The sequence below is a fragment of the Perissodus microlepis genome, chromosome 18 (assembly GCF_051167445.1).
Source record: "Perissodus microlepis isolate ML-2025 ecotype Zambia chromosome 18, ASM5116744v1, whole genome shotgun sequence".
NCBI lineage: Eukaryota > Metazoa > Chordata > Actinopteri > Cichliformes > Cichlidae > Perissodus > Perissodus microlepis.
The window spans coordinates 5,199,384-5,219,523 of NC_140478.1; the positions used below are offsets into that span (position 1 = coordinate 5,199,384).

General features: G+C 39.3%; 1 protein-coding gene across 1 annotated transcript in view; it reads left to right on the forward strand.

Moving 5' to 3' along the window:
* The window catches only part of rab2a (RAB2A, member RAS oncogene family), a 30,728-nt gene that overhangs the window by 2,642 nt on the left and 7,946 nt on the right, over positions 1-20,140 (forward strand). Inside the window, exons 2-6 of the mRNA XM_084911887.1 lie at positions 7,864-7,935; positions 9,594-9,661; positions 11,369-11,451; positions 13,482-13,574; positions 14,912-15,023. Coding sequence (XP_084768013.1) covers positions 7,864-7,935; positions 9,594-9,661; positions 11,369-11,451; positions 13,482-13,574; positions 14,912-15,023 — 428 coding nt within the window. The remainder of the gene's footprint in view (positions 1-7,863; positions 7,936-9,593; positions 9,662-11,368; positions 11,452-13,481; positions 13,575-14,911; positions 15,024-20,140) is intronic.

Here is a 20,140-nt window from a genome sequence, read left to right on the forward strand (position 1 = left end):
GGGCGATTTGCCTGCCTTTGTATGTGAAAAGTGTGTCCGAAAGAGAAAGGGACATCTTCTGGAAGAACTCTTCTGTTTTTTGGAAGAACTCTTTTTGACTGTGATCGGTTTTTGTATTTTCATTAGGCGGTCAGTTTTTACACTTTTGTATGACTGTATTTAATAATTTTATTTTGGAATTATGTTTCTTCTATGTTTAATTTTATAGAATATAACACATCTTATCTTGGTCTTATCTTCACCCTAAAGGAGATATGATGGTTATCAAAATCTAAAACCAGTCATAGACTAGTAGTTGGACAAGTTTAACTTGGGTGTGTCATCTTGTTACCTTGTAACTGCTTTGCTGAGTCAAAGCAAATCCACAAGTTTAAACACCAGAAAAACCTCCGATCTCCAGGTTAATCAATGTTCAGTGAGGCTTTTATTGTGAAAAGTAATCATTAAGGCTTCCGTCTTCCCCATGTGCTTAGTATGATGGTCAGTACCAGTAAGATTGGCAGTCTTTTAGTGCAGTGTGTAATCATTCATCTACACATGAAGACTGAGGAAGATGTATTTCCAGTCAGTGAGTTTTAGTTGGGTTTTAAGATGTGATGCGTAGACATCATTTTAGTCTGAGGAAACATTCCCAGCTAATGTCTGTGAAGGTTCTCAGTCATCCAGGTCATTGTAGTCAAAGGAGCTTAGAACTGAAGAAGCTTCTCGGATGAGAGGTGAAACGTCTTCAAGCAACTTAAAGAAGTCCAGACGCTTTTCTTTGCAAGCTCCTTTGATTCCCAGCTAATACACTCATGCAGCTGGTGCTCTTAACCCCACCTGCCAGACATGTATTCAGAGTTGACACTTTTTTCCTTTGGTTGAACTCAATAGTTCAACTAGTTTCTCACAGAGATTTTTCTTTAAAATATTAACTATAATTAATACAGAAATACAGCTGCAGTGTATGACTTTCTAGGGGGAAAAACACACAGAGACAAGTCACTTTGTCCAGTGGCATCCTACCTTTTTTGGCATGTAGTATGTGTTTCGGTAGTTGTTCACCTTAGGTGTAGATTCATGGCCTGCTATTAATTTTCTTGACCTTTATCTAACTTGTCCATGTGTCATTTTAATTTGGCGTCTACCCATTGTTGCTCTAATGCCTGCATCCTTGCTGTGTTGCTGATGCTTTCTGAAATGTGACATTTGTCAAAACTTACCGTATATCATTCCAGGTGTCATCACCTCTCTCTCCTCTTATTTTCTCTCAACCCTTCGTGGAGTGTTTGAGAGGAGATGCTTTGCTTTATGACTTAAAGGAGTAGCAGGGACTTGCACAGGCGAATAATGATAAATTGGATTGACTATTCTGAGACATAGGAAAAAAGTTAATTCAGTGTTGACTGTCTCTCTGACCCATGGCCAGGCTGTCCTCAGATATAGCTTGCCGAAGACAAACTGCATCTGAACAGAAATTATAGCTTCAGTACAGATTGAATGTCCAAAAATAGGCTCTGTCCTACTGAACACAGCCTGTAGATCTCCAGCTTTTCAAATTTTAGAGTTTGACCCCATTCAGAGAATTTGAGGTTCATTGTTTCACAGCAGTTTTCATTATGAAAAGCACAGACAGATTTCAATATGCACAGCTATAGTTCGTTGGGATTTTTTATGCAATAATATCCGGTCTTTGGCTAAAATGAACAAATCCTTCATTCATGGACCTTTTGTTAAGTCCTGCGTGTGTATCTGCTTTGACTAAAGTTTTTTTTACAGGTATCCTTGGGCAGCGGTCTCCAACCTTTTTTGCACCACGGACCGGTTTATGCCCGACAATATTTTCATGGACCGGCCTTTAAGGTGTCGCGGATAAATACAACAAAATAAAACTAGTACCGGTACCGAAAAAAAGAAAAAATATTCATAACACGCGTGAAAAGACCCAGGAAAACCGAGTAAACGATAAAAACGATAACAAAATAACGCTGAAAACCGATAAAAACCCTGAAAACCATACATTTCACACCTGAACCTCAACTCTCGCGGCCCGGTACCAAACGACTCACAGACCGGTACCGGTCCGAGGCCCGGGGGTTGGGGACCGCTGTTCTTGGGAACCTACAGTGGAGTTGTGGTAAATGTTTGTGTGTAGTTTTCCTGTCTAATAATTATGATTATTAGCTTTCCACAATTCACCCCCCAACAAATGCCGTAATTTTTTTAAAACTCTTTAGATGTGTTCATGAGAAAGGCTGCAACTAACACATTTTCATTAGTTATTAATCACCTGAGTGTTTTGCTTCAAATATTTGGTCTATGAAACCATAGATACCAAAGAAAATTGCTCAAGCAAACATTGGTAACATCTATGTTAGGTAATACAACCACCTAAAACTGTAACCAGGCAGAAACATAACTTAAACAGAAACTACCTGTCCTTGACTTGTTTTATCATTAATCTTTTTGCGGTATACAGAGTACGGTGTCCCATAAGCCCTAATTTAAAAGACCTCTTCGCTGTAATGACCAGACTGGAGTGTGAACTGAGCTAACAAGTGTGTTATTCATAGTTGAGGTGGTTTTCTGATGACAGTAGTGTTTGAGGGATAACATTGCGTTCATGTGTGATTAAACTGGGTTAATGGGGGACCTATAACAGTAAATATTAACTGTGTGAAATCTGCCTTGTCAGGATTGTGGGACTGCAATTTGACCAGGTTTGATTAACAATGTCAGCGTTTTCTTGTCTCATTTCAAACGAAATAGTAATTTTTTCGCTTGTGTTATACTTTAATTCTCAGCCCGCATCATCTCGTCATAAAACGTAATTGCTACATTTCTGAGTGCTAGAGATGAAATGGTATCAACATTTGACGTTTTTAGTGACCAGAATAACAGTATCAGGAATAAGTGAGTAGGGCTGGGCCATATCATACCGTTCACGGTAATACCGGTATAATGTTGGGCAATGATAAGAAAATGAAATATCGCGATAGAATATGGGTAAAACGCGCATGCGCAGTGCCTTTGTTTTCATATGCACATGGAGGAAAAAGCGTGCCAGCGACGGAGAATGAAGAGCGAAAGCGGATTGTTGAATGAAACGGATGAACCAGAACTGGTTTGTAAAAATGCTGCAACTTCAGTGGTGTGGAACTGGTTTAGCTTTTGTCCATCAGATACACAACAAAGCACTATTTTTGGTAGCGCATGCTAGCGGGCCGTCGTTATTACCGTGTTTTTTGGAAAATACAGCACACTTAAAGTCAATCCTTTGATTTTTCTGAAAATCAACAGTGCCCCTTATAATCCCGTGTGCCTTATGTATGAATTCTGGTTGTGTTTACTGACCTTGAAACGATTTTATGTGGTACACAGCGCTCGAAAATCTGTCAGACGTCTTTGCTAAGCTACGAAGCCGCACCGCTTGATGGTTTGTCGGAGCATTACGGCTATCGTAGGCAGGAGCCTCGCGGAGTGATACGTACTGTGCTTCAACATAATATTACCATATTGTGTGTGTATAAGCTCTTTTTAAGTTTTGTGGATATTATACATGGTTATGCTGAGGATATGTCGGCCAGTTTCCACTGGAAATGCCTTTTGGTTAAACTGACAGCAAGGAATTTGCATTTGCACTGTTACATTTTTATATAACTTTAATGCACATAAAAAACAGCTGCTTGTTTAAGTGAAAATACATTGATGGGGTTTTTTTCACTAATAAAGTTGTGGAGTTGTAAAGTATTTTGTCTAGTGTCAATTATATCGTCAGTTATATCGTTATCGCAAATTTTCAAATGTATATCGTGATAAATATTTTTGGTCATATCGCCCTGCTCTATAAGTGAGCATATTTACACATTTTCATGTGTTAGAGCCTCGACTTATTTTTCAGCAGATGAGGCCTGAGGATGAGGGTGGAAAGGGATGTAATGCTCAATTTGTCCTGCCGGATTAACAGTTTCAACGGTTTTTGTCTGGAATGGGTAAGCAAAGACTGCAGTCATACTACACGTACAGCAGCACAACAGCATCCAATGTTTTTACATGAACAGTCACACAGAAAACTTCAGTTGTGATTATTGATAAGCTGTGAGCAAAATAAAAGGGAAAAGTCATTACATTTGACATTTCTCTGCTCTCACTATAATATTGTTTGTGGTGCTCACAAATCAGCTCACCTTCTGCATCCCCAGTATAAAACATGAACACAGACATCATGACGTCACTCGCTGATTTGTGCCCTGTTAATGTCTGTTATGGTTTTGTGTTGGTTGTGTCAGAAGACCTGACATCATCAATGCCTCCTCACCATTTATACTGGCACTGAGGCCATGCAGTCCTCTCGTGGACAATAGGTGTCACCACTGAAGCAAAACGTCAACTTCAACATCAATACTGATATAGGACTAGAAGTTGAAAGAGGAAGCACAGTGATTGCAGTATTTTTGTTTTTGTCTTTTTCAACGTTTTCTCCAGAACGTCTTACTCTTCAAGCCGTCCAATATCTCCTTCTGTACAGTCCAAGATCTCTGCACTTTAACTGGTGGTAAAAATGGACACAATCGTACACTCTTGTTTTCAACCTGGCCTCACCAACTGGCTGGGTTTACAAAAATTGAGTGGTGCGTGACTGGCTGAAACCACACCACAGCGTGGTTCATACTAGCAGACTTGTCAGTCACAAGTTGTTAGCCAGTGACCATCTTTTTAGCCAGCGCTGTTTTTTCCCTCTTTTTACAGTTAAAATGACCAGAATTTACAAATGTGCTATTCATACCCAAAACGAATGACTGAGCCCATAAACCCATAATCCCATTAGGAAAGTATTTACAGAGATGGAGTTCAAAGGCAGTTTTCACACAAAGATCTGTAGGAACCAAAAGCCCTTTTGCAGGTGTCATCCTTGATGGCCATTAAAAAAAGTATGTTGCATTATCCTCACTTTTCAAACCCTAAAGCGATGTCAGTCTTTTGTACTGTCTGGTTTTCAATCGATTTTGGTTGAAGTGTGTTAGCTGTGATGTATTGTAATTAAAAACAATTTGAAATAGGTATCAAATAAAGGTAAGAACTAGTTCAGTCTGGGAAATTGCCCCATGGTATGAGACAACTTGTGAGGTGCTCGGCCATGATGGACCTGTTACTATGACAACTGTTGAAGTGAGCTGGAAAAGGATACTTTTTTACAAGGTATCCTTGTCTAAAGAACAGGGCCGTGGTTTATGAATCATTTTGTCGAATGCATCCTATTTTTTTTTTTTAATGTTGCTAAAGGTCAAAGGTCCACTGTTCAGGCTTTTGTGAGAGCTTTCCCATCAGTGTGTGAATGTGTGTGTGAATGGGTGGATGCCAGGTTGTGTAAAGCGCTTTGGGGTCCTTAGGGACTAGAAAAGCGCTATACAAATACAGGCCATTTACCATCATTAAAGATTTTGTTATTTGCCACAACTATGGGAGGTGGATATTTTTACTTGTTAGTGGATCACATTTGTTGAGTCATAGTGGTGTTTGCTCAAAAAGCGCAATTTAATTATTCCACCTGTCAGTAATCCAGTCAACATGTTCCTTTTGTTGTCTGACAACCCAGCATGTATGTCCAAATTTTCCTCTGTGTGACGAGATCTGGTGAGAGCTAGACTGTTTGAAAGCACATTCACAGAAACCTATCACAGTCACTAATTATGACTCCAATTGTAGCCATGCTCTGCATTTAAAGACACAGCATGCTTTGATTCTAGGCTCCTGTAGACAGGTTGCTTTTGCTCTGTGTCACAGCCATCAAGCTGTTACCTCTTGTCAGAAATGAAAAGTTCTGCTATGTTAAAATGTATGTTAATTGCATTGTGGCTAATTAGAAAGATTGCTATTACTGTTTTGTTGCTTTAGTAGTGCAAGAGTGGCTATGAGCAGGTGTCTGTTGACTGACGGAGGTAACAATGACTTCACTGTTACACCTTTATTTAACTTTCTCGAGATCCCTCCATCCCTTACTAGCAACAGCGTCATCGCACAGGCCCTGCTTAGCAACTTGTGACCCGTGGAAACCATGGAAGAGGAAGACCATGTCGCACCTCCTTGAGTTTCTGTCAGCTACTGTCTCCTTAACGTTCTCTTTTATTCTCCTGTGGTCATCCCTCCCCCACTTCCTCCTCCTGTTTTTCTTCTTACACACACATATGTTCACACACTCCCAAACCCTTTGACTCCAAAGCCTTACTTACCATATTTGCTGAGTAAATCATTCTATACCAGCATTCTCCATTTTCTTGAATGTTCCTGACACTCTTGGTCTTTTCATAAAAGGGTTAAAATGGTATCAGGTAGAGGCGGGAATCACCATACATCCCACAATACGATATTATCACAATACTTAACGCACGATACGATATTTTTGCAATTTTTTAAAATATTTTGCGATATTTACATTCTGTACATAAAGGTAAACTTTATCAATATTCATTTTATCTAATATCAAAGTCTCGCACTCAGTCTTTCTCTCATCTCAGTCAGTTTTATTGTTGACAAACTGAACGGTTTGTATTACAGTCTAGTCCAACTTAACTGAATGCAACCATCTGGTACAATTATAGCTATTCTGAACTATGCAATTTGTGAAAACTATGCAGCCCCTTCAGCAACTGAAGAATTTGAAAGTAAATTAAAACAAAATATAATTTTACATTAAATAAAAAAGTTTTAAACTTAATTAAAATAAAACATGTCTTAAATTAAAATAAGTAAACTATCATGTTTATTGCTGCCATAAAAAAAGTTAAACACATTTGGACAGTGAAGGATTCTTGCTCAGAAAAAGGATCAACATGCTCTGAAGTCAGAGCATGTTCCAGTCCACAAAATCTTTTTTTGTAACAAAATATCGATTTCTGCTGTCCCTGTATCGATACATTATTAGCAAACAAAATATCACGATACTACACAGTATCGATTTTTTCCCCCACCCCTAGTATCAGGTTGAGTTAAAGTTGATTCAGTGCTTTCAAAATGCATCTCGTCACCAATAGACATCGATATTCTTCCTTAAGTGATTCCTCACTGTAGCATATTAGCCTTGGAGGTGACAATGGGCAGGTTCAAGGTGGCAGGAATTACGGCTGTATTTTTTTTTTCTTTTGTTTCCTTGCTTTCGTAACTGCTCTTCACTAAAGGAAATTTTCTTTTTACTACACACTTACACACACATCTCAGTGACAAGTGACTAACTTTTTTAAATGTTGTAGAAGTACTGTGGCACCAAACCTGTTGAGTGTGTTTGTCATGCTTCTAGATATTTGTGTTGAGGAAATAACAGCTCACACTCGCTCTGAGAATCTGCTCACCATTTCCATCTGTAGTTTGTAATGCAGTTAAGTCAATGTGTCTTTGATTTAATGATTGCATTTGCAAACACCTGTCATCTGACTTCCTAACTCGCTGTTTCGCTTTGGGGGTTTTTTTTCAGTTGAGAATAAATTACCTAAAACAGAATTATGAACAATGAAAGTGTTGCTTTTGTAAGTGTTTGTGTATCTGTGGGAGTTTGCCCACATTCAGAGCTGAAGGTATGTGTGGATTGCCATTGAAAATAGGCACGCTCATTAGTGCCCTTTTGGCTACATAAAAATTAGCCACCTTTTATAGCTCAGTTAGCTTGCTAATAGTTAGTTAACTGGAGCAAAGCTGATGAAATGGTATGCTCCCTGCTGGGTCATTTGAACATGATGTTGACTCCAGTTGTCTTATATTAAAAATGTAAGAGTTGTAACTTGGTGTTTTGCCAACCTACAAACAGCAGTGGTTCTGACTTGTAGTATTTTATTGTCAGCATATGAATGAATCCCCTTTGATCCCCTTTAATTCTGTTACTTTTTTTTTCAGGTGTGGGAAAGTCATGTCTATTACTACAGTTCACAGACAAGAGGTTTCAGCCAGTTCATGACCTCACCATCGGTAAGACCACCTGCATCATTTATAATAAAAACATAAAGCATAATTAGATGACTTTTACTAATTAAACTTGATAGACTAGGTCAGACTAAAGTAAAGTAAAAGCAATATAGCTGATGCTACGTTAACAGCATAAAAAACTAAGTAAAAAGTAATTAGATGCTGAGTTAACCAAAACCCTTCTGATATTCAGATAATTCAGATTTTACTGTGTACAACTCCAGTAGATTTGACAGAGAGGAATAACCTCTTACAATTGCATCAGTTACAGAAAATTTGCTTAATTACTTTGTGCAGTATGAATGGCCATAAAGCCAGCTCTCAGCTTTGCAGTCTCCAGTATTATTGAAATGCAGATGCTGCTCATTTTACGCTTTCGCTCGCTTCTTCATTTTTCCCCGACACACTTGTGTACCTGGTCTGTACCACCACAAAACATCTGCCCCCCTTCCTTCTTTCACACAGCCCTTCTTTGCATGTGATTGGCTGCATGGTGTGCCCATCAAAATAAAAACCCACCCCTGCCCTGTATGGATTCTCAGCAGTGCTGAATTCCATAGTGCTGTTTAAATCCGAGTGGGTCAGCGGCCTAAGCCATATACTGGATCTCTTGCCAGCTCGTGTGATCTATGTACAATGAAAGAATGAGTTGGAAATCACATGCTTTGTAAAGCAGCTTCAGCAGGAACACCACCCCTGCTACAGGGGAGGAGCCACTGATAAATAAATAAAATAAAATATAAAGCCAATATTTACGTCCAATTTTAGCCTTTGGCCTAAGAGCAGATATGTGATTTCAACTTCAAATTTGATCTTAAGCACAATGCAATGTATACTTTGTTGTGTCTGTGGGGCAATTTATGTTGGACTCAAAACACAGATGACCCAGTAATTATAGCAGCTATAATATAATAACACACATTATGCATACCACTTGCGATCACTGGTTGTGTGACAAGAACAGCATGAAGCCATCACACAAGCCCCACAGCCTCCATCAGCATTATTTAAGATTGTAGATAAGATTGATTAAGGTTGTGTTTACATTGTGGTACTCTTCATGGTCTGTATAAAGGTGGATCTGGAGAGTATGAGATAAGTCCAAGTGGGTCCATCTCCTCAGCTTTGCTCATATTTAAAATGAAATGTCTGGCATCAGACCTCTCCACAAATCTCTCTTCCTGTGAACGAGGCTGAGGGATCTGTACGCTTGTGCAGTAAGAAAAGCATAGCAGTGTCATTTGAAAATTGTAAAACTATTTCTGAAACCCTGTCATTGACCCTGATGTGCTGGGTTTGACTTCTCCAACAGAAATTATAAATGGATTTTCATCATCTCTTTCATCATCTCGGTTAAAATCAACAAATGGCCAATCTGCAAAGCTTTTGAGGTGTTTCAAGTGCTTACTTGTCAAACTGCGATAATGTTAAGGACATTATCCATATCCTGCACATTGTCTGCAGGCAGATGATAATGGATATTATATAGAATCGACCTCTAGCTTGAATACAGATGCCATGTCTTTTTAAAAGCATTTGATTGCTATCAGAATCCATCAACAGATAATTAACAGTTAATAAAAAAGTCTTCTGTGTAAGATCTGTGTAGCTTTTATTTAGAAAGGGTTATTCACCCATCTTCTGTGATTGTGTCTATGCAGGTGTGGAATTCGGCGCGAGGATGATCACCATAGATGGCAAACAGATCAAATTGCAAATCTGGGATACGGTAATACATATACTGTTTTTCTACCTTTTCTTTTTCAAACAGAAAATATAACTTGAATTTGTTTCCTCAACTGTAAGTGTATTTATTTCTTATAAATGTAGGTTTCAAGCTTGTTAGTATAATGTGGCAGGAATGTATTCAATTTTGTTTGGCTTTTATTTTTTCCGAAAACTGCAACATTATTATTATTTAACTTATGTGCAGCACTGCAGAGCAAGGACCCTTTTCGTTTGTTTGTTTGTTTGTTTGTTTGTTTATCTAAAATGCATGCATGCATTATGGGACAGTCCCAGAAAATGATGTAACATTGTGACTTTTGGATTGGTGGACTGTGATTTTTCACAGCTTGCACTTACAGCTTTAACCAGCAGATGGCGTTAGAGCTCTGTGAATACCTGTTCTCTGGTCTTAAGGAAGCAGTGTGAGAAAAGGGACCAGCATTTCAGTCCTGGTTCTCTGGTCCCAGGATAGTGCATTTTGGGGGGCCCACCAGTGAGATTATTGTCTTTACCTGGTTTTCCGGGTTTGGCCAAAGTGAAAATCTCAGCAACAAATTTGGATTTGTATAGTACATAATCTCCTAATAGTTAGAGAAGCCACTTGGGTTATTGTGCAGGCTGCACTTGCTACATGTATGCTTGTGTGTTTCTTTATGCACGCCTGTTGGCCAGATGGCAGACAGGCACAGCGTTCCCTCTCTTTCACCCTTATTTATCATTTATTCACTAATAGCATTACTGGCTGGTTGACTGCTCCTTGAACATCTCGCAGACTGCTCTAGTGACCAGCTAACTTGGTGTTTGCTGCACTGACTGACCAAACTTCTGAATGGCTTTCTAGCTGGCTAACTTACCCAGCTTGTTGGCTGTCCTTACTAGTTTTCTGACTCACAAACCAACTGCTTCGCTGGGTGAGACGTTGACAGCCTGGTCCCCTGACTGGCTGAATGATTCACCTCCCTGTCTTTCTGACTGTCTGGTGTTTCAGATGAGGTCAGAGCAGCATGGGACTTGCAGCTGCTAGGATAAAGTGTCGTTTTGTTTTCTGCTCGGGCTTGGACGAACACAGGCGACATTGTTACTGTACATTGAATAGCAAGAGAACATGAATAGATATTGCACTGGGGGGGTTGTAAGAATACCGGATGATGAAAATAATGAAGGAAAGATGTCTTTCTTCGATCACTTAAAAGATGAGTGATCGAAGAAAGACATAGAAAAAGTGAGATAACGAGGGGATGATAATAATGTAGTGGGGTTCACTGAACAAGGTGACCCAGAGAGCCAGCTTGACTAGCAGAGCTAGTCCTTCTGTTCATCATAAATATGGAGAAACAGCAAGGTTAGACATACAAGCAGAGAGAAAGAAAGGGATTGTGAAAGATAGATGGAGAATGAAAGAGAACTCTATTGTATCCCATTACAGGCTGTGCTCTGTCCTGTCCTCTCCCCAGCTGACTGAAAACCCAGAGCTGGACTCTGCTAGAGAATCAGGACTGATGTATAACATGTATTAGGACTAGACAACATGGGAGCTTGCAGAAGAGCTCAGCTGTTTGAATGAATTGCAGAGCTAAAAAAGCAGACCTGTGAAGCCAAAGTCTTTGTTGGGGCCCTTGAAAAACCGACAACTCTGCAGGTGTCTGCAGACATTTCAATTATTCAGCTTTCAATTTCTGTTTATTAATATATGCATGTGTTTCTCCAGGCTGGTCAGGAGTCGTTCCGGTCCATCACCAGGTCTTACTACAGAGGAGCGGCAGGAGCACTCCTAGTCTATGACATCACAAGGTAACAATCAGTCAGTCAATCATACACATGCTAGCTGAGTGTTTATAAGACACAATGCAATAGAGATGAACCGCAGTAGAACTACAGTCACATTACAAGCATCCTTTCCTCACTATGGATAATCTCCACTTGTATGTTATGAGCATGTTGTGATATCATCGTAGACTGTATATAAATGACTGGCGTCACCCATTAGTTGCTAGTGTTGAATGCTAACCATTGTCATCTGCTGGCTTACCAGCTATCCCTGAAAGTTAAATTACAGCACTGATAAATGGAAGTGACCTTAGCGAGCTAAGAAACTAGCAATGAGGCTAGATCAGATGTTGTTGAAAGAGGTATCCCTAATACTTAATTTATCCAAAAGTTATAAAGATACTAGTGTAAAAATCATCATGGTGCTGTTGAAAAAGAAAGGATGGCCAAAGTCAGTAGCGCATTTTAGCCGAGCTGTTTAAAACCCACCGGCAGTTCAACACTGTGAGCCATAGAAACATATATATTGTCATTTACTAGTTTAATTACCTTTAATTGTGATGATTGAGTTTCATATTCTTAAGGGGTTAAATGTTTTCTGTCCCGTGACTTTTTGTCCAGGGTAATTCATTCAGGATTTCCACTCCACCAACTCATGATAATCCATTTTCTTTGGAATATTTATGATCCCCAGTGGAAGAATCCTACCCTTCATAGCTCTGACATTCTATATGCAGTTGCAGTCAGTTGACTATGGAGTCGGCCCTTTTGTAGTCCTGAATTTTTTGTTACATAAACACATTTGCAATAGTAGACGCTCACATTAAACTGGCAAAAGTTTTAACCAATGTTTGTGACAATATCCCTAATACACTCATCTCAGGCATATGTCCACCTGCTGTCCAAACCTAATATTTACAAGGGTCAGTCAGAAAACAGTTGGCTTTAAGGGAGGGTGGCCGTAAAGGGGGAAGGGTTCAATGCTTGTTTTAGACAAAGAATGCACCAAGGCCCACTACAAGCTGAATAAGGATCATTTTGAATGTTGAGTCTCACAGAGTTGCTATAGTAGAGTGAAAAATAAAATGCTGGAAATGAGCAGAACAGATTTTGTTTTTCATTCAAGTATTATTAAGAACTGGGACACTGGAGTCCACTGAAGAGACCCCACCCGTCGGGCTATATGATAACCCGACGGGCGGGGCTGAGATAGATTTTGGTCGCCCGACCGGAGATATCGCTAGCTCTGGGACGTCGGGCTAGCGATTTTGCGAGCCCTGGACATTATAGGATGGGCTGGGGAAAAAAGGCCAGTGTGGGGTCAGATATGTAATGACATCCTGTCAACTGTGATACGGTGATAAAGATTCATTATATCAGTAGTTTATAGCTCACAGTCTTAGTGCCAGTTGTACTGTCTCCAAGTGTTTTTTTTAAATCAGAAATTTTTATTATATATTAAGTTTTAATTCCAACCCTGTTGATTGTATGAATGAAATTTTCTGAAATTAAGAAAAGAAAATTCATTTATTCAGGTGCACTGGTGTGTTTTAAAGGCCCTGACCATTAACTGCATTGTGTTTGAAACCAGCTGGCGAATCGAGCTTTGATGATCTGTCTCTCTTTCGTCTCTTGTTTCCTTTCATGTGTTTGCTGTAGATACTAATAAAAGCAGCAATCCTAGTAAATGACAATTCATCCGTTAGTGCTCAGGTATATGAAGAGTTGAAAACTGTCTGGAGATGTATTCCCATCATATTTGTCACCTGTAAGAAATTAAACTGAAGCAATAATTATTGCGAATAATGTGCATAAAGGAGTTACAGAGGTAGATGTATATTTTTCAGGATGAGGGAGTTTTCTGTTTAAATAGTTGGCATAATTGCAAGAGGAAGTGGCACACACATCAGTCACCAATTTAAAAGGAAACGGCAGATCTGTAAAATCAGTTATGTTTATGCGTCTGCGTGACAACAGCTGCTTTATCTGGCATGCTTTCAGTTTGATCTCAATGCAGTCATAGTGAAACCATCAATCTGTGCTTGTTTGAACAGAAGGGACACTTTCAACCACTTGACGACCTGGTTAGAGGATGCCCGCCAACATTCCAACTCCAATATGGTCATCATGCTCATTGGCAACAAGAGGTAACATGTTTTTTTGTTTGTTAGTTTGCCCCCCTCCCCCCTTCTACAGTGATGGCTGCCCACTGCCCTACATAACGCTGTACCATTAATAGTGTGTTTTACAACATGTTGCTGTGTAACGATGACTTGTCTGACTTTGTTTTTTATGGCTGAGTCTGGTCATAATTTTACACTGTCACTAAGTGTGTAATTCAGTCACTTCTGCTTTTCTCCCCCAGACACACTCTATGCTCAAGCTTACATAACACACCACCGTGTAAGAAACTTGTCACAACAAGTGACATCCATTGCTAAATGTGCTTTAATATTTACAACTTACATGAGGAAGTTTCTTTCCACAGTTCTCTTCAGCTGGTATTGAACAAACTGCTTGCTCACTCATATTCTGTAAAATGACAGTTTCCAAAAAATGTAGCTTTTGATACAATTACAGACACGTTGGCATTAACTCTGTCGTTTAAAAAGACATTTACTTTGTGTGATCTGAGGTGGAATTGTTAAATTTAGAAAACGGCAATCTACACTAAGCTAGCAGTAAGTTAGCCACCTAAAAGCAGGAGGCATTACTCTCTTACTCTCTGCTGCTAGACATTTCCCAGTCAAGACCTTAAAGTAGCTTCATGATATCATGAAGTAGCAATTCAATTCAATTTTATTTATATAGTCCCAAACCACAACATCAGTCACCTCAACGAGCTTAAGGATAAGTTTTCAAACAAGAAAATATTAATTTGATATATGTTATATGTCCGGTTTTGCCTTGTGTTTAAAAAAATCCTTCCAAAATGTCTTGGATCTTTATCCAGATCAACTCCAAAATCTAATCACTTCTGAGTTGTTGGGCCAATCCCAGTGTCTGGTAAAATGTTTGTGTAAATCCATCCATGACGTTCTAGATAATCCCACTAGTAAACAGACAAGCCAAATAACATCCTTGGCTAATGTAGGTACAGATTTCTTGGGATTTACAAAGAGAGCATAAAATGTTTAATTTATATTTCTCATCATTTTGATGCAGAATGGAAATAATGGCTTTAATTTTTCTTAAATGAGTAGTTACCAGAAGTACACAAAATACAAGCCCCTGACAAGAATGGACCCAGAGAAAATTCAGTTACACGCTATAGTTGTAATGAGTTTGGCTACAAGGTTGCTTCATTTTTAAAAAACATAGTTTAAAGTGATCTTCTGCAATTTCTACCAAAATTGCTTTTGTACAATCAGTAATCATGTAGCAAATAAGGATACACGTGACCAACACTGAACTGCCTAGCAATTTAGTGTGTAATTCATGGCTTGTTACATCATTTTATAATTGATTGTATCTATTGTTTTAGTGACCTGGAGTCAAGGAGAGAGGTGAAGAAAGAGGAAGGTGAAGCATTTGCCAGAGAACATGGACTCATATTCATGGAGACCTCAGCTAAGACTGCCTCTAATGTAGAGGAGGTAATTCCATACACGCAACCCTACCAGCTTTCACCACCTATTTATCTGAATTAGGAATTTGCCTTGGAGGTCAGCATTATATTTGAATATATTTTAGGAAGTCTTTATAATCACAGTCAGCTGGTTGTGATGGTGGTTCATCTGAAGATGGTGATAGCCCTGCTAAATATCTGCTTATTGTGAGTATGTTATCACATAAGCGCTGCCATAGGCTCATAGACGAAACACATGGACTGTATATAAAAAAAATCAGCATAACTTGCTGGTGAGGCCAACATGGAGGGTCTTTAACTTGCTTTCTTTTTAATGGCCAGCAGGGGGAGAGTTCTTTCTTTCCTTTTTTTTAAGGAGTTTAGTTTTATAGAAATATATTTTTAAAAAATGGCCCCCAGCTTCCTCGATCTGGTCTAGATTCTGGTCTTTTTGTGTACACCATACTTGTTGTTTTGTATCACATTTAGTTAAAAGGGAGAGGAAGGATATGATTTAGGGTGGACCTACCTTGTTACTGATTCTTGGGTGTGCTGTGTCCCTCAATTTCTGAGTCAGAACCCACCCTTTGCTCAGTGTCCAGACACCAAGACTTTAACTGCCAAAACACTCACATTGCAGCACCGCAACAGGACTAGCTACAGGATTGCAACGAATAGCTACAGCCATCATGTATATACAGTCTATGCATTCAGCCCAGTTTGGGAATTTTCATGCATAATCATATATTCCTTTCTCAGATATATAAAATCTCCAAAGTAACAATATGGATGGAAAAATATTTTGTCCATTGAATTAGTAAAAGATTTGTAATTTATTAGCCAAGTTGCAGCTGTGTTTCTGAAGCAAACATACAGACAAAACAAATTTTCATTCAGGTTTCATTTGCTTATAAAGAAGCCTATAAAGAATTCATAGACTTCATGCTATTTGTGGAACACATTAATCAAGCACAATTCATCTTTGTCCTTTTATAGGTCCAAAGTACATTGTAAGTTTCTAACGTAAATCTTCTAGTTAAGTCAGTTTTTCCATTCTTACACAAACTGAATTTTAAATGCTTGTTATTTTTAAAAGATGTGCAAATATGTCTAAAAATATAACGATACCCCTTCATTTTTCTTACTTGCCCCTAATATCCCTGTATTTGCCATTCAGTGCATTAGCTTTAACAAATTACCTGTAAAAAGTTTTATTGGGGCTCAGAAACACAGTAACACAAAATCAACTTTGTGTCTAACTTGCAAACTCACAGTCTTCAGTCTTCCTCGTCAGTTGGTTTCTGGCCTGAAAAGCCTCAACATTTGTAATGTTGCCACATTCATCGTCTGGAGCCAGAAAAGACCATATTTTGACAGTAGGGCCAAATGCAAAGTTATCAGCTAACAATGGCAATCTTGGTTAGAGAACTGCATACAAAAACTGTATGGATGCAACATGTAGACACAGAAACCTGATCAATAAAATGCACAGAAACTGGAGTACAAGATGTTTGAATGTCTCAAGCGGCAGGCCTGAGGATTTGTCTGATAATTCCATAAAATTCTCCACCAGAGGTTATGACTAATAGACCACAATCAGGTGGCTGTGTTGCCACAACTCTAACTTTAAAGCTTAAAAAACAGGTAAGATACTTTTTAGCGATTGCGAGATTGTTTATAAAATAGAAAACTGGAACTGCCTATAAAAAATTTTCGGCAGTTCCACGATAGCTTAATTTACCAGCCCTGGATGTGGCGACTTGTTTACTGCCAATAGCCTTAAACACTACATAACTTTTTTTTTTTAATGACCAGCAATAACTGTTGTTCCAATAAGACTTGTGGTTCTGTAGAAGTCTGTCAGAAAACAACCCTCTGCTCTGACTTTCACAAACCCTTTCCTTCATAGTCTCAGTCATCCAAGCCCATGGTGTAAGTGTGAAGTATTTTAAGAGTTAGACAAGAGAAGATTGTCCAGGATGTTATCGTTGTGATTGAAAAGTTGTTACCCAAATAGCGTGGTATCTCAATTAGACTCACCCCTGGCTTGTCACATCTGGCTTCAGAACACCAAAAAAACACCATGTAAATGATTTTCCACTCTCTGTGAAGAAGACGCTCAGCTCGAGGCTTCAAACCTGTACTTTACAATCCATTGGGTGACATCCATCTTTCATATACTGTCTATGCCAACAACACATGTATTTGTTTTTACATGTTCCATGATAAACAAGTCAGTGCACATTTTGGATCAGTAGTAAAAGTCAACACACATTTTTTTTTCTTGTTATAATGTTCTGTGTCACAGATTTAACATTTGACTAAATTCCACATCAGACTCAAACCTCCTGATTAACCAGCAGTGTCAAGGGTCACAATGGTGGTGTATAACCTTACCAGCCTCACAGTAGTATCACAAACCCCAGTTGGCACTCTTCTCCACCCCTGAGAGAGACACACCCCTGGTGATGTTGTGTGTAATGAATGCATGGCGTCGTCTTCTGGGACCCCTCTCTCACTTATCCAATCACATAAATCCTATCCTACACAGTGCAGCATGCAAGCTAGGAGCACGGCACTGTATGTTCATGTGTGGGTGGGTGTCAGTGGTGATTTGGTTTTGGGGTTTTTTGGGTGTGTGTCTTGTTTTGCTTTTATTTTCCCCCAATCTCTCCTTCATACCGTCTTACGCCTGGCCTATATCATGCAAACACATACACCAACACCACTGATGAGTTGAGTCCTCTCTTGGGTTAAGATAAGGGGGAGGTGTGCGCGTGCGTGCGTGCGTGCGTGCGTGTGTGGTATGATTAATTTGTCTCATTAGTGTCCTCTGAATCCTCCTGATACCACTCCTCTCCACCCTTCCCTTCATCTCTCCTCGCTCCATCCCTCCTCATCCCTTGACGTCCATCATTTGCTCTTTAGCTCTCCTCCTTTACCTCCCCCATCCTGCTCCACCATTCCTTTCTTCCTCCCCCCTCCTCCAACGCGTCTTCCTGCCCTTTTTTATTCATTTTATCCTCCCCCAATTCCCTCCTCTCCTGCTCTTCAACCCATCGCCTCCCCTCCTCTCTCGAGCAGTATATCAACCGGTTATAGTTCATACATATTCATAACCTCCACCCCGCCTCCCCTCACAGCGACATTCAGCAGCCAATCAGCATGCTGGGTTTGTCGTCAGGGTCTGTGGGTGGACATTGAGGCTGATAGGATGGTCCTTACAGATAGATGGAGAGAAATTGCTGTAAGCACCTTTTCATCATCTCTTCTGCCCACCCTTCCTTCACTAAGATCCTATCCTTAACCTCTGCTCGCTTCTGTTCTTGTTCACCAGTCTTTCTTCTTATATTTCTTCACCTCTGCTGGGGTTTTTTTTTTGGTTTTTTGCCCACTGCTTAATTGCTTGTTTACTTTATTTAATGTTTTTTTTTTTTTTTAATATTTTTTCCCAGTATTCTGTTATCAGCCATGTAATGGTTTTTCACTCTCTATTCTTTGCCCTATCACCATCTATAAATCTTCTGTAGTCACCTCAGTTTTCTCCCTCTTGTTTTCACTTTCTACACAAATCTGCAGGTCCATTAGTTTAACTCAAAAAAAGAAAGTCTAAGTACATTTGATGGTACAGAGGGTGCAGTGATGAGTTGAAGAAGGGAAAGAGGACAGCATGAGGAGGACAGAGTACACTAGAGTGCACCCTTGGGCTCGGTCTATTTCCGACAGGGTGTCAGATAGAAGTTCAGGACATATTTTCAGTTCTTGAACATTCCTTTTTTTCTGATGAGGCTTAGTTTTGACTGCCATTGCTTATATGAGCCTGCATTGTTAGATCATTCCTACATAGAGTGAAGGTTATGACATCTGAGCTGGTGTCGCATTTCTAGTTATCCCAGCTGCTCTTGAGCTCGGACCCTTGAGACAGAAAGACTCCCCCTGGAGACGAATGCATCGATACCGTAGTCATAGAGGCCGGTCGCTCAGGGAGATTAATTCTACTTTATTCAATCATCTTTGATCCTTGCTGTGCTCTTAGTAAGCCCAAAGTGTGTGTGTGTGTGTGTGTGTGTGTGTGTGTGTGTGTGTGTGTGTGTGACAAACTTTGTATTGTCTGCTTGTGTGTTCTGCTTAGATCTCTTTTGCTGATCTGCTCAAAAGGGCAACTGCATCTTCTAACAAGGTCTTATGCCATATCGCCTTAACTTCTCAAAGCTGGCTTGAAGGGCTTGGATAGTATTTGCAGAACAATCATACTTCTCAGTAGTAGTGTACATCATAAGCTCTTTAAGCCTTAACAAAACACAATTTTGAAAACATCTTCCAAAGAGCTCAGGGGTGCCAAAAGCCCCAATTTTACTCTTCTTTCTTTCTGTCTATATAATTTGGTAAATTGCAAGTTATGATAAATGTGTAGCTCTGAAGTCAAATATGAGATAGCTTTAACATGTTTGAGCTAATTTGTTCAAAGAATCAAAACACAAAAACACCAGACATAACTCCCACTGAATTTACATGTGAGAAGCATAGACTGAATATAAAAGATGGACCTACATGCCTGCTAATGAGCTGTTAAAGAGGCTGCAGAGTTATACAATTGTGTGCTTACATGTTAGAAACATAGCTTGCAGAAGAAGCCTTTTAAACTTTTAAGTTGTTTTTGTTTCTTTTTCTGAGGGTTTATTTTGTTAGATTGTCATTTTCTACATGCAGCTTTTATGTCGCATGCAGCATGATGTCACCTTTTTTTAAAAAATCTTTCTTTAGGTTGACATTTTTTTTCTTTACTAATTTTAGGGTTAACTTAGCATGCAAATACTTAACATTATTTTAGAAGCATGACTAATCATACAACACTTTATGAAATGCATTTACTTAAGACTGATATTAGCTGCTTGTGGATTCATTGGTGTTAGTGTGTTTGTTGTCCAATAAGTAACTTAAAGGTTTGAAAGGATTTGTTTGTGCTTTAAATAGAGAGCTGAAGTCAAGGTATGTCTGACCTAGCCTAGCAGTTAGCATTTTTTCCAGAGTAAGCACAGCTGCGCAGACATTTTATGCCTTTATCGTGTCGAGACTGCACCATCGAACACAGATATTTTGGTGACCGTTTTTGGTTATCATTTGCCTGCCAGGTGTGTTTTTCCA